At 40.6% G+C, this 24,142-nt stretch overlaps 1 protein-coding gene and 1 long non-coding RNA gene across 2 annotated transcripts; one reads left to right on the forward strand and one right to left on the reverse strand.

The window, feature by feature from the left end:
* Nucleotides 1-276: 276 nt before the first annotated feature.
* urb1 (URB1 ribosome biogenesis homolog) lies at nucleotides 277-22,183 on the forward strand. The gene is made up of 39 exons (XM_084717380.1): nucleotides 277-498; nucleotides 630-769; nucleotides 861-1,012; nucleotides 1,894-2,023; nucleotides 2,124-2,220; nucleotides 2,305-2,390; nucleotides 2,479-2,604; nucleotides 2,708-2,838; nucleotides 2,922-3,117; nucleotides 3,782-3,919; nucleotides 4,037-4,210; nucleotides 5,065-5,197; nucleotides 5,303-5,425; nucleotides 5,530-5,642; nucleotides 5,956-6,075; nucleotides 6,648-6,764; nucleotides 6,894-7,032; nucleotides 7,137-7,295; nucleotides 8,466-8,665; nucleotides 8,759-8,977; nucleotides 9,058-9,249; nucleotides 9,813-10,650; nucleotides 11,683-11,887; nucleotides 11,965-12,151; nucleotides 12,849-12,907; nucleotides 12,988-13,175; nucleotides 13,276-13,386; nucleotides 13,468-13,531; nucleotides 14,452-14,620; nucleotides 14,820-14,922; nucleotides 15,024-15,184; nucleotides 15,281-15,392; nucleotides 16,268-16,374; nucleotides 16,637-16,780; nucleotides 18,006-18,115; nucleotides 18,235-18,441; nucleotides 18,621-18,862; nucleotides 19,887-20,468; nucleotides 21,770-22,183. The coding sequence occupies exons 1-39, from the start codon at nucleotides 372-374 to the stop codon at nucleotides 21,958-21,960; spliced, it is 6,792 nt and encodes a 2,263-aa protein (XP_084573506.1). The 5' UTR covers nucleotides 277-371; the 3' UTR covers nucleotides 21,961-22,183.
* Nucleotides 22,184-22,191: 8 nt separating this feature from the next.
* Nucleotides 22,192-23,920, reverse strand: LOC146328372 (uncharacterized). The gene is made up of 2 exons (XR_014769979.1): nucleotides 23,640-23,920; nucleotides 22,192-22,972 (listed from the first exon to the last, which is right to left on the reverse strand). It is a non-coding gene; the product is annotated as an uncharacterized LOC146328372 (long non-coding RNA).
* Nucleotides 23,921-24,142: the final 222 nt, after the last annotated feature.

Consider the following 24,142-nt stretch of genomic DNA (forward strand, 5'->3'; position numbering starts at 1 on the left):
ACTGATAAATATCCTATATTTATGCTATTTATCTATCTATCTATCTATCTATCTATCTATCTATCTATCTATCTATCTATCTATCTATCTATCTATTCAGTAGGACTTTCAGTTTAAATATGAGTTATAAAACAATACAGGTCTTCATTACAGAGGTAGGGTTTTTACGGTAGTGGTGCAGGAACAGGTTTCCTCAGGCAGAAGGTACAGAATGCGGAACTAAAGTTCCGCAGCAAACGTTTCCGACCGGATGACAATTTCGCCGGACGTCTTTCTGTTTACACCGCAACGTGGGAAAGTGACAGAACTTTTATGGCAGGGGAATAATTAAAACTAACAGACGATAATATCTGTTTTTCACTGATATTAAAATGAGTAAGAAGCGCCCGAGTGAAGACTCTACGGAGTCAAACACTCCGGTGAAAAAAGAAAAGGTTTCGGAGTTCAATGGGACTGTGTTTAAAACCATGCTGAAGGATCCCAGCACTGCCATGAAGGGTGAGTGTTTATGATAACAAGACTTATTTATATATTCATTCATTTTTGTACAGTCAGTATTTGAGCACCATCTTTCCGTGTCTGCAGAGCTCTCCTCCTCTTAGATTCATTCTGACTTTTATCCCCTGCAGGACTGCAGACATTCATATCAACCGCCGAGAAGCTGCCCTGCTCTGACCTGTATGATGTGGTTGAAGGTTATATTAAAATCTCCATGGAGTGCGCAGAAATATTCAAATTGCTAGAGGGTGACAAGCATAAGGAGAGTGAGGTAAGCTGAATTAGTTTTCTCAGTGGATGTGATGGGACTGACTGGTTATCTTTTCTTTAATCTTCTCTAATTTGATCTTTATTCTGATCAGATGCTGCTGATCTTTGAGAGTCTGGAGAAGATCCTCCTCAGGACAGCCAGTGATCTGTCCCACTTCAACGTGGTTGGCAATGCGATTGTGAAAAAGACTCTTTCTAGCCACATGAAGCTTCTGCAGGGGTCTTTATACTCAGAAAATCACAGGTTGGTGGAGTGACCTCAGAACTTAAAGGGATGGTTCAGACTATTTGAAGTGGGGTTGTATGTGATACATTTGACACGTCTTCAGTGTGAAGAAGCAGAGCAGTGTACCAGCATGGACGGTGGGTGATGCACTGTTGTGGACAGGGTGAACAACAAAATGTATATTAGCCTCCTAAAAAGAACTATAAGTTTAAAAGTATACAATTTTTTTTAAAATTTCACCACTTTACCCTGCCATCAGACAGCCTTTTTAGATGGGAAACTGTTGTTATAAAAGCCAAACGTCCCCCTCTCTCACTCAACCAGACTCCTTTGGCAAAAATTAATTATTGTGTGACTTTGGTCATTCCAAACTACCCTTTTAAAACACAGAAGACACACAATAACACAAACAAGCCCACAGATCGAAGCAGCGGTAGACCAGCCACTCTTGGGTCCTGCGAGGTAAAAATAAAAAGGTTTTGCCAGCAGAGTTTGGTTGGTTTGGAGAGAGAACAATATTTGGCTTATATAACTGTGTTTTCTTGTGGAAAAGCCTGTCTGGTGCCAAGGTAAAGTGGTAAAAATATTCAAAATATAGCATACACTTAAACTGATGTAGATTTTTTTTCCGGTGGGCCTTTTCTTCAGGTGGCTAAGACGTATCTCGCGCTGACCCTGTTCACAGCAGTTTATTGTTAAGCTTCTTACACCAGTACTCCTCTCTGCTTCTCCAAACTTGGTGCATGTCCCCCACCTTCTTCTGTGTGTAATACAGTGACCATGAACAGGTACCTCGTACAACCCCACATCAAATGCTCCGAACTGTCCCTTTAAAATGTCAGCCCTCAGCTCAGTTCATCTGCAGCAGGCCCTAATGTTGTGCTTCCTGTTGTGCATAGGTTTGTCCGTCAGTGCCTCAGTCTTCTGTCTGCCTTGGTGTCTCAGGGGCCAGAAGCTGCCAGAGAGGTTCTCGGTCACATTCACATCAATAAAGCTTTGTCTGGACTGGCAAAGAGGAAGAATAAGATGGTGTGATGTTGCAGCTGCCTTATTTCCGTTTCCAGCATGTGTTGCAGTTGTTGGGTTCTGTTGTTATGTATGCTTACATTCTTCTCTGTAAATTCTCCAGGGAAGACCTGATGTCCGCATGTCTTTTATCCAGTTTGTGCTGTCCTTTTTGGTGTCTGGAGATAATGCTACAGTCGGACAAATATTAGAAATCAAAGGTAAAAATTAGACGCAGATTAAAATTTATGCAACATTCTCTTATCTCAGCTGTGCTGATGGCTCAGTCTTTTGTCGTCTGTCAGAACTCCTTCCAGAGATCCTGAACACGGGTCTGAAGGAGGACAGGATGTCCATAGTGAGTCTGATTGTGTCCACACTGAAGACCAGAGTAAGTGCTCAGCAGCTCACACTTTCCATTTCAAATCAGTTAATTGATTGAATTTGATCATCATATGTTGTTGTTTGTCTTTCTGCAGGTTGTACTAAACAAGGCCATCAGTAAAACACAGAAAGTGCGTTTTTTCACACCCGCTGTTTTGGCCAACATCTCTTCTCTGTATAAGTGGAACGGGATTGTGGATGCAACCACTGATGATGACAGAGTGAGTTATTTGATTTTTGTTTTGTGTTTATTTAAACAAAAGGGGCTGTTATTCAAATTGGCGTTTCAGCCTGTGGGTCTAAATTGTATTTATTTTCTTCAAGATGACAGAGGACTCGGAGCATGCTGGGATATCTGTCATCCGGGGACTCGTTCACAGTTTCCTTCTTGACCTGTGCTGCTCTCGTAAGCACGGCCTCAGCTTTCATGATGCCAGCTTTGGCACCGCTGGCAGGTAAGTAATAATCAATGTGTCAAGTTTACTTCGTACTCTTCTAGAAACTGCTCATGCTCATCAGAGGATTTTACTTTTTTCAGACCTGGGAACATTGTATTGCTTCAGTTCTTGGTGGGGCTGAAACAGGCCACAGAGGATGAACTGGTGGCGGAGCTGGTGGTGAATGTGCTGAAAGACAGCCCTGACATTCTGGCAAGATACTTCCAGGAGACTCAGTATTCATACACACCCCGCCCTAAAAGTGCCTGGCAAGATAACGTCAAGTTACTTAAAAAGGTAAAGCTTGTTATATTAGATTTTTTAAACTTTGTTGGAGACAGCAGACAGGCCAGGGAACAACAGACAGGGTCATCATAGTGAAATGCCTGGCATCATGTAAAATAAAAAATAAATGAAGCAGGGTTACATTGCAGTATCAAAATCTGTGGATCCTTTTTGTTGATGATTGTCCCTTGAAATCTTAGAAGTCTTTATTATCCATGACTTTGATTTATGAAAAGCCAGGGTGTTTTTTAAGAAGGGAGATGTCTCCCACTCAGTCATAACTCCATTCTGTTGGTACAGAAGATACAACAAAATACGACAAAATTCTCCAAAGAAAAAAAAAATATATATATATATATAACCCTTCTGATTCAAATAAGACCTCCATTTTTCATATTTTTTAGTAGCATGTCTCAAGGAAACAGTCAATTGTTTTATGGTCAAAATTTCCTGAACAATTTCTGTCCTCTCAGGGATTGTAGGAGACTCTTTCTTTCCATTTTCTGGTTTTTGCTTTTTTTACAACTTACTGTTGTTTTTCCGGGGAAGTTCCCTCCACAGATCTTAGTTTGAGGCAATAGTTGTCTGCCAGTATTTTTGATTTTGATGAGATTTCTTGTCTGTTGGCTTGTCTATTTGTAAAGAAATAATTCTCCTTGTTGAATTCATATGTCAGATCTATGAGGCCCAGCCAGAGGTGTCCACAGTCTTCCAAACCCGTGAGGTCATCCCTCTCCCTCGCCTGCTCTCAATGATTAATGTGATATCTCTTCCTCCAGTCTGTAACAAGACCTTCTTCACACAGGGCCTCAGTGTAAGTGACTGACCCACAGAGAAATTCATCAGTGCTGCAGCTGCAGTACCACAAAACACTGAAAACGTGCCATACTTTGTGTTATATTTTCCAAATATCTCTTCTTGTATCTGACAGCTTGCCAACACAGCAGTGCAGCTCACGACTCTGTCCATGATAAACTTCATCTTGAAAAGAGCCAATAAGAATATAGAGTACCTTCTGGATAAGTCTGAGTGGCACAGTTCAGATCTATACACTCTGGACATGATGGGGGAACTGGTGCAGCAGTACAGAGAGACAATAAGCAAGGTAAGATCAGAAACATGCTGTCTTATAGTGATAGTCACAGCACAACGTCAACGCCATGGGCAGATAAACAGTGCTGAGGACTGACTTTTTAAAGTGATAGTTTGGATTATTGGAAGTGGGATTGTATGAGGTATTTATCCATAGTCAGTGTATTGTTTACAGTAGGTGGCAGTCAGCATGCCCCCAGTTTGGAGAAGCAGCAGGAATACTGATATAGACAGCTAAGAAATGTACTGCTGTGGGCAGGGTCAGCCGCAAAACCATGTTTTAACCACCTAAAAAAAATCCGCTTAAGCCGCTTTAAGTTGCCATCAGACAGCCTTTTGTGATGAAAAACTGCATTTTATAAGCCAAATATTGCTCTCTCCAAACCAACCAAACTCCTTTAGAAATATCTGTAATTTTATCTCAGAAGTTGTTGGTCCACTGTTGCCTCGACCGGTTTGTGTTTTAAAAGGTTGGCTCTGATTCACCAAAGTCTCACAATAACACAAACAAATGACAGATCGAAGCACTGGTAGACTCCTGTGTTCTGCAAGGTAAAATTACTGTTTTTGCTAAAGGAGTCTTGTTGAGCTAGAGAGCACAATATTTTGCCGATTGCCTGTCAGAAAAGGCTGTCTGACAGCAAGGTAAATCAGTAAAAATATTCTAAATATAACGTACATTGAAACAGATATTAATATTAGGTGGACCTTTTTTAATTGACTAAAATGTGGTTTTTATATGCTGCCTGTCTGCAGCAGTACATTGACTTAGCTCTTGTGCTGGTACTCCCCTATGCTTTCTGGTCTGTGCACAAACAGTAATGATGCATCATAAAACAACTCCAGTCTCCACTTTTCACTTTTCAGATTTTGCCTGATATGACGAGCATAGTTGCAAAATGGCAGTTGCTTAGCAAGAAGGAAAAGACGACCGGTGAAGAAAAAAAGACCAAAACTGAGGAGTGCGATGCACAGACAGATGAAAAAAACGAAATGCCTGGTAATAACTTTTACGTAGCAATGTGTATTTTTTTTTTTCCTGTGAAATAACAGGGATGACCAGCAAAGACAAATTTGCTTGACTGTGCTTTTTTATGTTGATCAGTTGATGAGTCAGCGGAGGTAATCCTGCTGAAGGCTCTGATTCTTCAAGTCATCTGTCTTTACCAGAAAGTCGTGCCACATCTGGTGAGCCAGAGCAAGTTTGACTTCAGCAAGCTCTTAAAAGGTGAGGCTTCGTTTTATCGTCAAGTTCATAAGTTAAATATTTTGAGTGTGGTGCTGATGGTTCCTCAACGAAGCCTTCCAAGTTGATTATTTTCACCTCTCCAGGGATTGTGTCAGAGAAAGGAATGAGGGAAGAAGTTCCCCCAATTCTTCAGTATCAGATTCTTCAGCTGGCCTTAGATCTCCCTGCAAGCAAGTTCTCCTGGTTCCGTATTCAGGTGAGGATGTTGCACTGTTGCTTTTATTTCATTATATATTATAGTCCAACTGATACTGAGGGTTGGACCTGATGCCCATAATGATATTGATATATATTGCAATGATCCCACAAAAAAAAGTTTTCATATCGGCGCATATCAGATAACGTGTTTGCTGATACCAAAATAGACAGATGCAGCTGTGATAGGCCAGTAACAACCGACCGATATATCTGCATGGCTCTAGTATTTACGCCTGAATTTTCAATGATTGTTAGCAGGTGTTTGGTTTGTAATCAGCGTTATTTCTCATGTGTATTGCTTTTCTTATCAGGATGTCGCAGATACAGAGTCATCGTCTGGAGAGAAGTCAGTACTTTACCTGCTGCTCAAGATGTTTGTCAGCAGCAGCAGCAGTCATCTGAAAACCTCCACACACAGGCTGGTTCTAAAAGTAAGGAGAAGTTATTCTTCTCCTCTGTACTTTTGCTTTCAGTTTGCACTATATATGAGACATCAATATTGAAATAACTTCAAATCTTTCAGCCAGGCAGGCATGAGGCTTGACAATTGTTTACCCCTAATTTACACTACATTAATTCACTTGAGCAAACAGACTGTAAATTGGATTTTTCTCTATAGATTAAAGATGCATTATCAAAAATGAAACGGAAGAAAAGCTCAGATGCACTTTTTGAATACATCAGCACATTCCCCAGAAGTTTCCAACAGTAAGAGTACATCTCAGAGGAATGTATTATTTCACAGCATATTTTTTTAAGTTTGTTAGTAGTTCTTCAGCTACATCAGGGAACAGTTCAAGCCTTACAGTTAAGAAAAGTAGTTTCCATATTACTTGAAAGAACCTCATGCATAATGATTGAAGCTAATGAAGTGAGAGCAGCATATGCAAAAATCTTTATGTTAATATTTAACTGGAAAAGTTTCATATCAAGTTCACTAAAATTCTTCCAGCAGTGTTGCTAAAACTCTCTTTCTGTTTTGTATTTGCTGCTTTGTATCCAGGTGCTGAGGGACAGTGGTGTGTTTGAGTACACCTGGACGGAGCTCGAGCTCTGGCTCGACCAGCTGGACAGAGTGGAGCCAAACCAACAGGAGACGGTCATCCAGTTCTTGGAGAGGGTGAGTCAATCTTTGTAACATCTTTGTTTAAATGTCAACATTTCTGTCTATACCGTTGGTTACATATTCTGAATCATGACATAGCAATTAGTTATAACTGATGATATTCTCTGATCTCTTACTGTGTAGGTGTTGGTGAAACTGGTGTGTAATTCTTACACCTACACAGATAAGGTTGCCAGTCTGGTCCAGGAGGCAGCTTATCTACAAGCTAACCTGAGCAGCCAGGACGACGACGCTGCCAGCATCCCAGTCTCACACATAGATGGTGAGCGTTTAAAGATCAGAGAGTCAGAGTGAATTTGTTCCAGCCCAAAGCATGTCTGTGAAACATATTTTCTACAGTCTGACACATCTGATTCTGTCCTCTAGATGTGTTAGACATGCTGGATGTGATTATGGAGGGTAATGAAGGTGAGATGGAGGAGTTCGGGCCTTCCCTGAGTGAAGACCTCATTATCCAGACGTTCCCCTTCAGTGTGGTGGTGCCTGCTGCTCTGGAGGCCCGAAACAAACTGTCAGGAGACAAGGGTAAAGCACTGCTGCCTGCCTGAAGTAGGACAAATAGTACAGGTCAAGAGTGGAACTAGTGGGCTGGAAACATTGGGCCTCATGCAAGAACAGCTCACAGGAACAGATTCGTTCTGAAGTGGTTTTATAGGAGATTTAGAAGAGCTCGCCACATTTACCAATTTTCTTGTACTTTGGATTTCCTCCGAGGCACAAAGACAAGTGATCCTGACCTGTTGTAGTCTTGTGCTTTAATTAAATTACACTTCCTAATTATGTAGACATCGTTATGTCTGCAATAATTAATCAATCATTAATCAATTAAGCAACTGTTGAATTAAAATTATAAACTTTACCTGATGGATCTCCAAAAAAGCAAAATTTTTGCACTCCTGTAAGTACACAGGTGGAAAGCATAAGAGTCAACAATGAACAGCAGAAAGACTCACTCACTCACACTCTCTTCTGCACTCGCAAATTCATGATTTATCAATGACATTTGGATGCAATGACCATCATCAGATTAATTAACCTGATGAAGGTCATTGCACCAAAACGTTGATAATAAATCTTGAATTTGCAAGTCCAGCAGACAGTCTGTGGAAGTGTTTTTGCTTTATGGATCTCCAAAAACCAGACTTAAATCTCTGAACTCGTTCTTGGTTCTTCTTTTAACTATTTGATGCCATTTTCATGAATGAACACTTCCTGGCAAATGGAGCAGGACACGCATCCCTTTTATTGTATTATCAGAGTGTTAAGTATGCAGATTTACTCTTCTCTTGCACAAGCTCTTAAATGCACACAGGTGGATCATTTACACAATTATCTGAAGTTACGAGCATTTACTGAATCCGACATGGCACACTCGTATGTGCCCACAGTACAAAAACAAGTAAAGAGAAAGTTTAGATAAAAAGATGAAAATGTTCTTGCATGAGGCTTGTTGTTTTTTTTCAAGTTGGTAGTCTCAGAGTTAAAATGCATACATACTGTAGACTTGAAAATGGTAAAAAATAGTTATAGAGTTGATGCACATCTAAAAATATTTCTATTGCTGTATCAAAAGTGCAACTTTACTTTGGAATGAAGCCTGTTCTTTATGTTTAAAAGCTGGTTTATCCATACTGATATGTATTTCAAAAGGAGTTGTTTGTTATGTTGTTAACCATCTGTCTTTTCTGTCTTCAGGGGTGATATATGAGTACTTGTCTGCAGTGCTTTCAGATGTGCTGCACTGTCAGAGAGAGCCGCTCCCTCTCTGTCTGGCTCTGCTGCAGTACGATAAAGAGCTCATGTCCTCAGAACTCGCTGTTTCTCCTCACCCTTCCATCATTCACCTTCACCAGTATTACTCCAGATGGCTGCCACAGCAGAGCCGAGAGGAACTGGTCAGTTTTTGATGGAAACACGATATCGTCTGACTGAAAGTGTGACTTGTACTTTATCTCTGTAGAAAATAACAGTTCTCTTTTTATTCACAGTTCAAGTCATCTGAATCCCATTTAGAGGGATTATCAACACCCCCTTCCTTCACTGCACTGATGAAAGCTGCGTATAACCGAGGACTGAGCGCTCTGCTTGAGGACGCCTTCAGGAAGAATGTGGAAGAAATTCTGGCCTCCATGTTGATGGCTGAGTTTCCAGTAGCGATCAAGCAGATCTTACTCTACATAAAGGCAACAGTGGAAAACTTTGGCACAGTAAGAGCACAGCACAAGCTTACTGCTCAGTATATCACTAAGTTAGAAATATACACATCACATTGCATCTCTCTGCACAGATTCCCAAAGACACAGGATCTGCCTCTCTGAAGACCTTAATGGGAATACTCCAGGATTTGGTGACCAAGCTACAAGGTTTCCAGGAGAACACAAACTCTGAGCCAGCAGCAGCAGCAGAGGACTCCCAAGAAGGATCAGACCTCTTCCTGGAAATCAACCATTCATCCACAGTAGAAGCCAATAAAGAGCAGGTTGGGAAAAGTTCAGTTTTTACACTGACTTTTATTTGATGGAATTTATTCTTTTAAAAGGGGCAATATGTAACAATTGCACATCCAGAAATGAGTAGAGCAGCCCAAATAACAAGTTAGAGCCACAGCCAGTGTACTAAATAGGTTGAAATCCTATTTAATATACAATCTATGGTTGAAGCAAGTTGTTTGCTCCCCAGCCCTCCTCCCAGGACTGGCCATACGAACACTACAGGAGCACAAGATGAGCGCAATATTATAATTTGACAATAACAGGTGACTTTGAGTCCTCCACTATAAGTGTTTCAGCTGTTTAGAACTGTCAACTGTCTGTTAAAGTAAAGCGAAGTCTGTTATTCTGAAAACAAAAGCCCATTGCTCTGACATTGCACCAGTAGCATTGTTGTCAGAAAAGCAACTATTTGAGTTTAGAAAGTTTCATTAAACTCTGATGATATATCGTGGTTATTTTCTGATTTATTACAGATTTCTCCTTTAAATGACTGATGTAATACCAATATATTTAGAATTGCTGACTCTAATATTGCACCATCTGTGTTTAGGTCCTTCGTGCTGCACTTGGCTCCATCTTCAAGCATCCATGTTTGGAGCAGTGGTTTCTGGCTCTGGAGTTGGCTGCTCTGCCTCCTCACATACTGAACCCCGTCAGACTGAAGCAGCTGGGTGCTCAGCTGAGTGATGACATTCTGACTTTGCTGAAGACCTGCGCCCCGACTCTCTGTGAGCTGGGTAACCTGGAGCTCATTTCTAGCTACATGGGGGCCATAGAGAAAGCTGTACTCAAGGAACTGATGGAGAAAGTTTCCCAGGCTGCAGAGAAGCAGTCCAGACCTTTCCAGGCCCTCCTGTCTCTGCACAGCTACATGGACTCCTGCAGTCTGAGCGAGATGGTCTCCAAGCTGCTGCTCCTCCCTCAGGAGAGTCTCATCTCCCCCAGCAGTGAGGGCACACATGCTGAGCTTAGCGTCTACGGTCACACAGCAGTGCAGATCCTCACAGAGGCTAAAGCTAACTCTTCCCAGGAGCGCAGCATCTTTCTGTCTCGGGCTCACCTCCACGGCCTGGGGACCCTGCTGCTGTCCTGCTCCAGCCCGGCACTGGAGAACTTCCTGCTGCAGACTTTGTCCAATGAGCCGGGCAGCGCCAAGCTCATCCACACAGACGTGCTGCTGCATTGTCTGCAGTGGCCTCTGCCGGACACTCAGGCCATCAGCTGTCTGCTGCTGCAGAACTGCTCCACACACCGCCTCTGCTTTGAGCTGTGGTGCCTCGACCCGGCAAACATGGAGAAGCTCTCAGACCAGACAGAAACTTTCCTTCCACTGATCAGCACTTACCTGCAGGTGGCAAGCAGAGAGGATCCGGCCAGGCCCAAAGATGGTGTGTACTAAAAAAATCCTCTTAAAAAAGGTTTACTTCAGTATTTTTGGAACCAGAACCCTATTTTCCCATGTTTTTGTGTCCAAGTGATGAGTGGGGACAATGGATGCGCGCTGCAGGCGTCATAAGGGAAAGTGAGCTGCCAAGTGGATCCACTAAGAGTTCTCGTTTTTGACACTAACAGGGTCAGATTGTTATTCTAAGTGTCTTACAAATGATCGCTACAGAGGGAGACCTTTTTTAAAGAGTCGGACATGTTTTGTTTAACCTGAAACAGCTGTTTTATTGCTCTCAACGAATTAACTATACTCCTTTTGCAAAACTGTGATTTTAACATCATCGTCATCTTCAGTCAAACTCAAACAAACAAAATAAAACAAAATAAAACCTCAGATAAAACAAAATGTCTTGACTCCTGTTTTGGTGACTTTTATTTTGTTTCTGTGGAGTGCAGTTTTGCAAAGGGAATCTGGTTAGTTTAGTAAGAATAATAAAATGGCTGTTTCCGGTTCAAGAAAATATATCTTACTCTTTTAAAATCAACTATCTCTGTAACAGTTCTTTTCATAATGTTTTCAGGCACTTACTGTAACAATCTGAGCCTGTCAGTGGAGAAAAAAAGCACTTTTAGTGAACTTACTTTGATGGTGCACAGTTGCCCGAGGGATTATATTGTAGCTTGGTTTCAGTTTTCTGTTGGCTTTAGATCTCTCCCTCAAGAAATCTCCATTAGTCACTTATAAACGTTTTCCACCAACATGGAAGTGGCCCCATTCCAAACTGGTTAAAAATGTTTCAAAATTAGGTGTTTGAACACCATTTGCATTTCCACCAAAACTAATTTGGTTCAGAACCCAAAAGTTGGTTCCAAACTGGAACACAACACACACATCATGGAAAAACAGGGCCCAATTTAAAAAAAATACCGAAGTTACCCTTTAAAGCATACAGCAGCAGGGACTATGTCACTCTTTTTCTCTCATTGCCTCTTGTACATTGACTTAAATAGGGTCATTTGCTGTGTTTTTATAGTGCAAAAGGAAGTTTTAAAAGCCTTGAAGCAAGCACTGCTCACCAAACTGTCCCAGTGTGTTCTCGGAGACCTGACAGATGAGTGCGGAGCCCAGCTCGCTGAAACACTCGCCAGTCTGATCAGGCTGTCAGCAAACATCAAGGACATCCAGGACTTGATTAATAATCTGCCCACTGCTCTTCAAAAAGTGGACAGTTTTGAAAGGTATTACTTAGCTCTTAATCCTGTAAATATATGACCTGTATCACAAGTTATTAACTAAATGTTGTTTTCTCCTCTAGATGGAAACTAATAGATGTTATCGGTGGGAAACTGGCTGATTGCCCAGAAGAGCAAGATGCATGGAGGAAGTTTGTCACCACTGCTGCCCTCAAGTGTCTCATCGCTGCTTACAGTCACTTTAAAGATCAGGCTGCTTCCCCCTCCGAGCAGGAGAAGAGCATCCTGGAAAGACTGCAACAACTCCTGGTGGGCTCATCTTCCTCACACATACTGTACTGGGCCCCGTTTCCCAGAGCCTTTGTAGCGCTACATGCGTCGTAAGTTGTATTTTAAGGTCTCCCTTAAGGTTGTCCCAACTCTGGGAAATAGCCCGTAACCTTAAAGGAGACCTTAAAATACAACGACGCACGTAGCGCTACAAAGGCTCTGGGAAACGGGACCCTGAGCAGTAGATGAGTTTAAATATTAAACCTTTTTGATTGCACATTAAATTTATAGCACTGTATACATTTCTGAAAAGTAATGCAGTGCCTGTATCTAGTCAGGAAATTGGATTCTAGAGACTGTTTACAGAAATCCTGTCGAAGTTTCTCACCGTTTGATATTAGTACATTATATGGGCACCTGGAGGTGAAGAACAAAAACAGACTGTCCACAAACACAAGCAGGCCAGTAAAATTATTGACAAAGAGCAGACGCCACTGGGATGTATACATATAAAACACAGGTGAAACAAACAGCCCAACAAATAGTGTCTGATCCTGTTCATCCCCTTTTGAAAGAATTCAGAAAATTGCCCTCAGGAAGATGTTATAGAGAACAAGTCAGACCAAATGCAATAACTTCGTTGAATTAAACATCACTGTTACTGTTGTTTGCACTGTGCATGATGTTATTCTTGTATGCACTGTGCTTTAATATACTTTACGTCTTCTTTACGCAGACATCAGCTGAAGACATCAGTGCGTCCGAGTGGAGCAGTTTTGTGAAGACTGGACTGAAGTAAGATCCTCGGCTAAATCCAGTTTGTTCAACAGTGTCACATCAGATTATTGTTGTTAATCAGTATTCTTCCCCTGCAGATATCGCTACAGAGATCACCACTTTCTGAACACGCTGAGCAACCTGATGGACGTGATGTATGTTAGCAGTGAAGTCCAGAAGGATCTGATCCCTTTATCCACCCTTCACATGATGACCAGCAGTCACTCTCTGTTCCTGCCCACCATGTTGGACTCTAATGAAGAGCTCAGCAGCTGCCAGGCTAAAGGTACATATAGAGAGAAGCATTAAATGACAAACCCGAAACTTATCCCTCAATTGTTTATTTATTATTGAATAAAAACACACTTGTGTTGCTGTCATTTCAGACGAGTTGGTGTCCTTACTCCTCTGTTTGGTGAAGAAATGCCCAACAGTCTGTAACATCAATCACTTTGTTGTACTTTTGGGAGCATATGGAGCTACACTGAGTGCTTCAGGTAAAACAGGAAATCTTAGATGTATTTGTGTTTGTGTGTTTGTTTTCTTTCTTTCCTCTTACATTGTATTTTGATTTGCAGATCAGAAACTACTACTGCTGCTTCAGGAATACGAAAGAAACAATGTCAGTCTGCTGAAATTTCAGTAAGTCACATTCATTTTTGTAAGTTGTACTTTAATCTTTATTTAACCGGCAAGGTTCCAATTGAGACTGAAAATCTTTTTCAAGGGAGTCCTGGCCAAGACAGGCAGCAGTACAAAACAGGAATGAATAATTAACCATGCATCCAATATCATTTTAAGCACCGACACACAATCAATTTTATCAATGAAATCATACGGTGGAGTTTCTGTAATGTATTGTGTACTGTCTGAGAGTGCAGAGTATCTAAACGCCATTTTCCCAATCTCTAAACGTTTGGTAAACACAACATATAAAAGTCTGCTGACTGAAATATAATTACATAAACAGCCCCAGAATGGTCTCCTTATGAAAGTATACCAGTGTGTGCTCCTGTTAATTGTAGACCAGGCCATTCAACCCCAGAGTAAAGCTCTCAGAGGTGAATCAAGGCTTTATAGTTCATGATGAATCTTCTTTTTGAATTGTTATAAACAGACAGAACATAGGAGAAATTGTTGAGTCCTATATTGAAAGTCTCCGTTTGAAGATAATATGATGATCAGTGTCAAAGGCCATGGCTACATCAGTGAAAACATGTGGGCAATGTTGTATTTTATCAAGTGCCAGGGAAATGTCATTTACTACCTTAAAAGCTGCTGTAGTGGTACTATGAAATCCTGACTGAAATGTGGATAAAATATCGTTTGAATATAAAAACTCCTTAAGCTGCTCACTAATCAAGCCTTCGAAGCCTTCAAGCCTTTGAAATTAGCCTGTAGTTTTTAAAAATCATTGGGTCGCATAAACAAAGAGAGAATGAAAGCTAAATTCCAAATCTCTGGGATTTCACTGTTTACAAAAAGAATCAGTTCTTAATTTCAAAAGGTGCGACACGTACACTTGTTATTTGCGGACGCTGAAAATGTGTTTTCAACTGCAGGTCCTTCATGTGGGGCCCAGCAGCTGTGGAGCACCACAAGACCAGGAAAAGCCTGGGAGCTTCCCTGTGGAAGCAGGCAAGCTCAGACGACCTGCTGGCCCTGCTGAAAGCCGACAGGATGCTCCAAACTATTTCACACTTTCCCCAGCAACGCAGAATCATCCTGCAGGTCAATATTATACTTCATATTTACTTGCCAGAACAGTTTTGCCAGAAGGTATCATATTTTTCTCTAATTCCTCTGATAATATTAAACCATCGTTCACAGGGAGTTTCATATGCAGTTTTTCTTTTAATCTAAATATCTAAAAGGGTTTAAGTGAGAAAATATGTTTTTAATTATTTGGATGAACCTTTATGTCTAATAGGATGGTAATGAGCCCCTGTACAGTAACAATGCAGTAAAGGACCTTGGGAATTTGTATGATCCTGGTTTTCTTTTGCCGCTGTTCAGCACCATACTGCGGCCAGGTGAGTATATTTCACTGCTGTTCTCATCCACCAATAATTGGTTATCACTGCTTTATTGATTATTTATTTACTGATACCTTTCCCCATTTTCTTCTTGACAGAATGTGTGATCGACTGCCACAGGTTTGTGTCCAGCCACGCCCTCGGAGTAACTGTAATGGCTCTAAGTAGCTATGACTCCAAAGTGAGAGCGGCGGCGTGTCACGTGCTGAGCAGCTTCTACCAACACCTGGAGGGGGCTCGAATCAGAGAGAAGAGACAGGTACAGTGTCAGGGAGGCGGTGTGTGAGTGTTTAACTATTATCTGTGTGGAAGTCACCTCCAGAAATGACTGATGAGCTTGTTTTTAATCAAACAGCTGCTGTACCTGATGGATATGGTGAAGAATGGAATCCGACAGCAGAATCAAAGACTTCCATTTGTCCTGACGACTTATATCAGCAAAGTGGCCCAGCAGATGCTCAAACCTGGTGTGTAACCCCGACAGCTTGTTAAGTTAGTCCCCGAACAGAGTGATTGTAGTGTTTACAAAAGGATGTTTGTTTAAAACATGTTTATAGACTTTTTTTTTAATTGAAAAAGGAATTTTGCATTTCCAGTTTCCATCCTGGGGTTTCTGACCCCCACTAGGGGTCACCAAAGCTTCATGGGTGGGTCACAAGGTTGATTTCAAGAGGTCTAAGAAAACGTTACAAACAAATATACGGTAGACCTGTATCTCAGCATTTCATTCACTTGTATGAGGAAAACTAAATGAAATTGTTACTTTTAAAGTTTAGATATTATTTAACATATATCTCACAGCATAAGGGCTCAGTTTAAACCTGAACACAGTGTGCATTCACAGAGCCTTCACTCTCTGCTAAACAGACTCATCCTGCATTAGAAAAGTACACAGTTAAAAAAACCAAAAGGATAACAGAACAGTGGTAAAGCATCAGGAAGAAGAAAACACTGAATTTGGTTAAATAAGGAGTCTATTAAGTTTGTATGATTGTTTAAAAAAACAATAAAGACAGAATTGTGTAAAAAGTTCCTACAAATATCAGTAAAACTCATCTCTGATGCAGTATTCACAGAAAATAATCTCTTTACACAAACTTCCTTCCATTATTACATTCACTATTTGGGTTAATTGGACAGTTTATCAGTTGTTCTGTATTGTAAATGTTATTTACTGAATATAATATGACGTATCCACAAAAATGTGGACACCAGTTGAATTCATTGAAAAAAGGGGTTAAGGAAAGAGGCTGGCTCTGTTTGTTTCAGCTCTATATACAGTATATATTTTGTTATTGCCAGCTGCGTAACCGTTTTTCTTTGTTTTTCCTGGTTTTCACAGAGGACCACATGTATGTGGTATTAAACAGGTTTCTGCTGTCCCATCAGAGTCTGGACTTCAGAAAAGTCCCTGATTTCTTCAAGCTCTTCTATGGCTTTGATTTGGAGGTAAAGGATTCTGTAAACAGCTGAAACCTTTTTTGTTTTCTTACACTGCAGGTGATTAATGATTGATGAAATCAACCCCTGCAAAAAATAAATGACCGTCCAAACAAACCCTGCTTGTGCCAACAACATTTAACCTCTGTCTGTTTGTTTTGCTCGGCTCAGGACTTTTTTTAAACTCATGTCATCTGTTTCTGCGAGGGGTGGTTGGCCGTGGGAGTCTGACTGACGTGTGTTTTTTTCTTGTTTGTTTTTTTTTCTGCAGCATAAAATGGAACGTGAGTGGATCCTGAGTGTTCTGGAAGAAGGGATCAGTGATGGACACTGCTATGAGCTGTGTGACCAACAAGGCATCTTTCAGACGCTTTTAGGCTTCAGCAGCAGCCCCCTGTGTGATGAACGCACCCAGGTACACACTGTGGGAATCGCAGTGATGCAGCACATTAGCAGTGAGGTCGTGGCAGACGAGTCCTAAGCCCTTTTCAGCAGCTCTTTACTTATCTAGACATTAGCTGGAGGAGCTGTTACTCTCTGCATCAGTCGCCTCTTAACCCTGCCAGTTCTAAAGTCCAGCTGAGCCACATGTGTGAATAGAGCAGCTCATTGTACAGAGCGAGTGAGTGGGTGTGTTGATGACGTTGCCTGGTGGTGACTGCTTAGGCCCAGTCCCAGTGTCCTTTCTAAAGCCGTAAACCATGAACCCTCATGGACTTCAGCTGATGTCACCTGCTAGTGTTTGAGTGCGAGAGGCTGCAAGGGCTCCAAATGGTATAAATAGGAATAGGACAGCACTTTGTGACTTATCAGAAAATGTATCTGAAAAACCTTAATTCTAGCACACATTTTATTTCCAACATGTCTCAACTATTTTATCGATAGTATTTTTTTTTTATTGTTTGACGTTTTACTAAATTGTATGTTTGTGTTATTATTATTTAATTGTCTGCTTTGTTTCACACTATTTACCAGGATTAAAACATTTCAAAATTCAGGCAAACATTCAAATAATCAATATCGTTTTTTGGCAAAACGGTATCATACATTTACGTGTAAAGAAGGCTCAAAAAAATCGCTCAAAAAGTCTGTGAGGGAGCCCTCATGGACATGATAATCTGACAGACTTACCAGGAACACACCTCACAGTCTGAGAGAGAAATCCATAATTTATTCAAGGATGCTGTAACTTCCATGTGTTCCATACGTTAGAGAGTGAGGAGAGAAGTGAGCAAACGTGAATAAAACATGATTTCTGCCCAAGTCTGGTAGAATTTCAGCTGTAAGGATGGACATTTAACAGCGAAGAAAACAACTCCCATCATCCCACGTGACTTCAGATGTCATCATACTACATCTTTTGTTATTGTTTTAATCTGAGAGAGACCCCTAGTGGCAGAAATTACATACTGTACATTTACTGGCTTTTTTTGTCAAAAATTAGAATTGTGCCTGGAGTAATGCTGCTTGCCTCTCAGCTCTTTCTGCTTCCATCACATTAAGTTCATTTTGAGACTTGGTTTGTATTGATATCAATGCAAAAACAGTCACCATTCTGGATGATTCCCCCCTCCTCCTGCACATCTGACGTGGAAAACATATGCTGAATGAGCTTTTATTTTTCATGTGTCTCTCTCTAGGCACAAATAATCGGGGTGTTGTGTCGGGCTGCTCGTGTTAACAGAGCAGCTTATAACCTCACAAAGAGCTGTGGGCTCCTAACCTGGATAATACATGTGGTTGAGAAAAGGTAAGCTTGAGATTAAGTGCAGTTTTAATTTTGGCTCTTTGTTTGGACATTATCGTTCATGTTACCCATAATCTCTCTAGTCAGGTTCAGTTTTTTTTTTTACTTATTATTCCCCTCAGGAATCTTGACCAGCAGCTGCTCAGTGCCATCATAGATCTGCTCCACGTGCTGTGGTTCACTAATCTCGGGCAGAAGGAGAAGAAGGTGGATGAAGCCTCCACCGCCTCGTCTACAGAGGAGAAACCTCAGAGCTCGGTGAAGTGTCTCCCGCTTCCACTCATCGGTGAATTCCTGTGTGCGGCAGCAGCGATCACCAGACACCTCAGGTAAAACTTAACGTTCAAGTCAAGTCTTCAGACTCGTGACCCAAAACTTTTTAAACACCATTATATTATGAAGGTGCACAGCTGGCAGCAGCTGAGATGACAGCCAAAGCTAACACGTAATAAATGTTTAGTGTCTTGCGGTCAAGGATGTGAGTGTCTCATCGATCTTCTTCTGTCAGGTTGTGTGTGAAGGCCGCTCAGCTCAGTCTGTTCCTGCAGACTCTTTGCTCCATACTGAAGCATCATGGGACAGCTCTCAGTATAAACCAACAGGCTGACCGGCTGACACTCCACCCACAGCGCCTCTCCTGTACTGAAGCCCTGTCGCTGCTTCTCTGCTGGGCCTCCCTGTCCCGCAACACAGCACTCGTCACCCAAATACAGACCCTGTCTGAGAAGCACAAAGTGAAGGAATTGCTGGGTGAGTGTATTAAATGTACCAATGCACTAATTCTAGCATACAGAGAAACTTACACAAATTCTGTCATGGTTGTTTGTCTGACAAACAGGTGCACAAAATGCTGTAAACACAAAGAAGATAATTACTGCATCTATAATTAGCTAGCTAGTTAGCTAGCCTTTTGCTAACAATAGCTAATAAGATGTGACTATGGGCTCTATGTGATGCTTTTACAGGTCTGCCAGCCACATCTTTTAACCATCTTCCAAATGTGGTTTTCTTTTAAACACAGACTTTTAGCATACAGCCTATTTAAGTATAGGAAACAGGACAGGAGAAGGTTGACCAAGGTTCTGCCAGGTAACCAGGTTGTTCAACTGTAATATAGAAAAAAGCGACATTAGGAGGGGTGTCAATAGAGGTTTAATTACTTCATAATTAATGTTTGTGACAAGCTCTTTTGCTCAAACAGTTTTTTTTGTGTGTAACTTTGATAAGTACATAACTGCTAACTATAAATGGCAGATACTGCTCATTGGAAAACAATTTTTCTAATGTATCGTGTGTCTTAAATGTGACTGATTTGTGTTCAAACAGCAGGTCCTGCTTTGTAATTTGTTCCAGTCTGTTTGAATTCTGGGAGTCCAAGCTTTTATAACTGAAAAACATAGGCTAGAGCCAAAAACAAAAAAAAACAAAAAAACAAATGAATTCCCACAAATTATGAATAATATTTGATATTCAAGCCCATGTTAGAAAGCTTGCACCCTGCCAGACTATAATACTGGAACCGGCTCTGGTTATTAACTTCTCCAGGTTTGGCTTGTGTTCTGCTGACCTCGTGTTCTCTTCTCTGCTCTTCTTAACAGAAACAAGGCTTAAAAAATCACTTTTCTACATGTGATGATGTTACGTGTTGGACTCTGTCGTAGTTTTTCCATTACAGCCAGTGAAGAAGTTAAATCTCTGTTCTGTTTCACAGTATTTAAATCATTTCTTGTAACTTTAATGGCATAAACATAGTTTTGCTCATCTTCCTCCTCAGGGACGGGGAAGGATAAGAGCCGAGGTAAAGCCTCCTTTTCCAAAGCAGCCCGCACGCGGAAGGAGAATCTGGCAGAGGACGCCGAGACACAGAAACAAGACGAGAGTCTCCTGGCAGAGTGTAAATCTTACCTCAGCAGTATCTTTGTTCACTGGGAACCAGTGTGTCCCCTCTCTGAACCCCGGCCGGCTCAGCCAACAGACAAACTGGATCCCAGTCGGTTGGCAGGTGATACTGCACACCTGCTCACCAAGTGGTCCCTGAGGTGTTTGGTGGAGGACTCATACAATGAAAACAGAACAAAAGAGTTCCTGCGCTGGATCGAGAAGGCTGTGATTAGACACAGGGAAACTGTGGATGTTGTGTTACTTGATCCCAGCTTGAAAGCGGACCTCCTTCGACTCCACCACCAGGCCTTTGAGGCTCAGTGTTGCTCCAGCATTTCAGAAAGAGAGGAAACCTTCCAGCTCTTCACCAACATTATGATTCGCTTACTGGAGAGCCAAGGCCACCTCCCAGAGCTGCACCAGGCAGTTGTCTCTGCCTGCCTGCCACAAGACACACATGATCAGCCGAGACGTGGTAAGAGCCCAAGACCTTATTCACTGACTCTGTCTGTGACTGATTTATTCCAAACAATACTGTGTCAGTACTTTGACAACACTCTACCTCACCTAAAAACTAATTGTTACACCTCATAAAGGTTCCAGATCCTTACAAACTTAAAATTTGGTTAAAAGTTGGGCTCTGCCCCAAAGAAAAAGTGATTATTTTTAATGTCAAACTGAATCCAGATGTTTTTTACATGACAAGATGTGATAGTTTTTGAATGTTTTTGGCTTTTTGTCATGTTGTTACTTAGCGAATATGGCATGTGTCCTATGACTGTTAATCACTGTGTGTATTTAGATATAGATCCAGATGCAGGCTGCAGGTTCTTCTTTTATCAAAATAACATGAAAAAAAATTACTTTGTCCAATTCAGCAGTGAGATTATAACTGGGCTCCAGACAACAGTGGAGATTGAAATTTCTCAGTTCATATTCCAGCCTCCAAGTGTTCCAGATGCTCTGTGACAGAATTAAACAAAAAAAACATGGCTGACCCTGACAAATTGATGAGCTTCCATGGCAAGTGTACACACAGCTGAACCCCCAGCAGTGTATCCTCTTTGCATAAACAAAGAGAGGAGGCATAATGATGCATGAGGTTACATGTGCCATTAAACATTTTATTTTAAGGCACTTAATAATATTGGTGACATTTTTTGACATCAGTTTACATGCAGAACAGGTTTTTCTATGTGATAGTATGAATTATTTTAAGCTTCCATGGGTGCTGTCGTTGTTTGACATCAGAAAACTGCTTCGTCATGAAGTCGGGGTCGATGGATTTGCTCAGAGTCCGAGTTCGGAGGGACGTACCATTATACTTTTTCTATGAGGCTGGAAATTTACGAGTTCTGAGTTGTTTGGAACGCAGCTTATGAAATTGCATAAAGACATTGTCATGTTTTGCAAACTTTATTGTAGTTCCCATCAAAAGCTAAATCTTAGTAAATTGGTGCCCTTGTAAAACCACACAATTTGTCATTTTGCTTAAACACATTACTTGAACTCCATTTAACTATAGAGCATTTTATGCCGTGTCATTTGCAATAAGCATGAAGGAGAAACTGAATCTTACTTGGCTAATGAAGTACAAATAATACTAAAATATTAAAATCACAGTTAACATGCATACAAGTATTTTGTTTATTTTTTTCTCTGTCAGTATTTGGACAGCCAGATAATAATCCTCTGGCACTGTCCTTCAGGAAGGTGGCTCAGTAGGCTGTGGTGTAAATAAATTAATCTTCTTGTTTTCTGTTTTCTGTTTTCCAGAAGCAGGACTGTTCCTGTTGTCGCTGTACGTCAATGAGTTGTGGAGCGGAGCCACATCAGCTGAACTGTTCCTGTCTCACGTCAGTTTGGTGACCGGAGCGAAATGTAAGGGACAGAAAGCAACCGAATCATTGCTGACTCAAACAGCCCTCAGAGACATCTGTAATGACATCCTCGCTGCGAAGAGTTAGATAAAACATCTGGACACCACGCTGGTCTTTAAAATAAAACTTGTAATCTTTCATTTTGTTACTTTGTTTGGTTCTTGTAAAGATGTTTTGTATAACTATAATAAAATAGTATGTTTTTGTTCCTGCCTGAACTAAACTGTGTATAACTGTATGTGAACATTTGGATTTTTAAAACCAAAAAGGTTTTGTGGAATAAATCAAAGAAATTGGATTAAATACAGAACAGCTGCCTAATTTCTTTCTCCAATTTTATTATTTTTTCAAGTAATATTAAGCAAGAACGACACCATATAGCACATCATAAATAAACAGTAAAAACATAGATACACAGGAAGAAAGCACCATAAAAAAAGAAAAAGGAAACATAAAATCCATCCAGATAACAAAAAAATACCCAGTGGTTCAGGTTCATCCACTATTTGCTGTGTCAGTCTTGATGTCACTAATCCAAATGAGTGAGCGAGTCCTGTACCGGTATTCCAGGTCAAGAAAGGACATCCTGATGATAATAAATGAATACTGTCTACGAGAAGTTGGTCCATGAGTCCACTTTTCAGCACAAAACTTTGAATATTCCTTTACAGAAAAGACATTAAAAAAAAACCCTCAAGAAATAAATCTCCCATAACCTTAATGTCCCTGAAAAACCCGCCTCCATGTTGAACCTCAATAATTCAGCTGCTCTGTCCTTGTACTTTTAACATCAGAACAGAACGAGATAATAGTTACATAACATTTTGTTTCATGGAAATGGTGGCCTTTCACTTTGTAGGTATTCAGTGAAATGGAAAGAAAGCAGAAACTCTGACCATCTTTTCTAACACACGGCCTCAAAAGCAAAAATCTGAAATTCCTCTGTTTCTCCAACACATTTTCCACAACTGTGTTTTCATCATTCTGATTTTTTATTTGATTCAATCACCAAGATGTTTAACATTTTTTGTTCAGATCCATGAAAAAGTGCCCTCATTCAGATTTAGCCTCAGGTCAAGTAGATGAGGTTCTCCTACTCCTGCAATAATAAGAAGAAAATTTCAAAAGTTAAAGTGGAGCTCTCTGGATTTAACATGTACCTAGCATGTATACATGTATATATATTAGGGCTGCAACTAACATTTATTTTAAATGCCGATTAATCTGTTGATTATTTTTCTTAATAAATTAGTTGTTTCGTCAAAAAGATCATCAAAATGTTGATCAGTGTCTGCCAAAGCCCAAGATGAAGTCCTTAAATACCTTGTTTTGCCCATTGATATTCAGTTTACTATAAGAGAGGAGTGAAGAAACCAGAAAATATTCACATTTGAGAAGCTGCAATTAAAGAACTTTCACTTTTTTTGGACTTTTTTTTTTCTTAAAAAATTACTCAAACCAATCAAAATAGAACTGATAATCAATTCATAATCCATTAATTGTTGCAGCTGTAATATATATATTTTACTATATGTGCTTCATTGACGGCAGAGAGATTTATGAGATGATTGTGCATGAGTTACCTTGTTAAATTTCCACTGCGAGACATTAGATTCAAACTGAGAAAGAGGAGTCCCACAAAAGCAGCAAGAATGATCCAAAATATTATAACAATTGAGTCTGAAAGGGAGGAAGAAAATTACTGCTGACTTCATGTAATACAAGAAGACAAATACAAAAAAAATCTTTAAAGTATAAAGACTTACATTTATTGTATTTCAGCTTGCTTTCATCCACAATCACAGGATCAAGATAATCATAATAATATTCCCATTCATAGCTGGTTGAGTTCTCAGTTAAAGCCATCATCTCATTTTGGGAGTGAGGTAATGGTGTCTCTTTCCAGAAAGTTGGTAAAGAAAGATGATGGCCATTTAACTATGATGACAGCCGTTGAGTGGTGGTCCTGTGTATTTCAGCAAGCAAACACGAAACTCGTCCAGTCCTCACCCACATGGATGTTTGTCTGCTCCACTACTGTTGTTTTTCCCAGTCTTGTCAGTTGTGGTTATACATTTTAGGAGAGGCGTGCACTGTCCAGGTTTGACCACAGGGGGGCATGATAGAGCCATTCATCAGGGTGCATTCAAGGACACAAATAGAATTGGGTAACACGAACTGTGAAAATATTTGATGTGTCCTAACACTTCGTGTCCGCTGAAATATGAGTGACAAAGATGTGTTGCGTGTTGACGATTACAGTCAACTG

Source organism: Lutjanus erythropterus, chromosome 4 (genome assembly GCF_056507025.1).
Source record: "Lutjanus erythropterus isolate fLutEry1 chromosome 4, fLutEry1.hap2, whole genome shotgun sequence".
NCBI lineage: Eukaryota > Metazoa > Chordata > Actinopteri > Lutjaniformes > Lutjanidae > Lutjanus > Lutjanus erythropterus.

Coding starts and splice junctions, on each gene's coding strand:
- urb1 (XM_084717380.1), top strand. CDS start 372: ATGAGTAAGAAGCGCCCGAGTGAAGACTCTACGGAGTCAAACACTCCG. Junction 2,839..2,921: donor AGCTTTGGCACCGCTGGCAG/GTAAGTAATAAT, acceptor TACTTTTTTCAG/ACCTGGGAACATTGTATTGC. Junction 14,923..15,023: donor CAGCACCATACTGCGGCCAG/GTGAGTATATTT, acceptor TCTTCTTGACAG/AATGTGTGATCGACTGCCAC.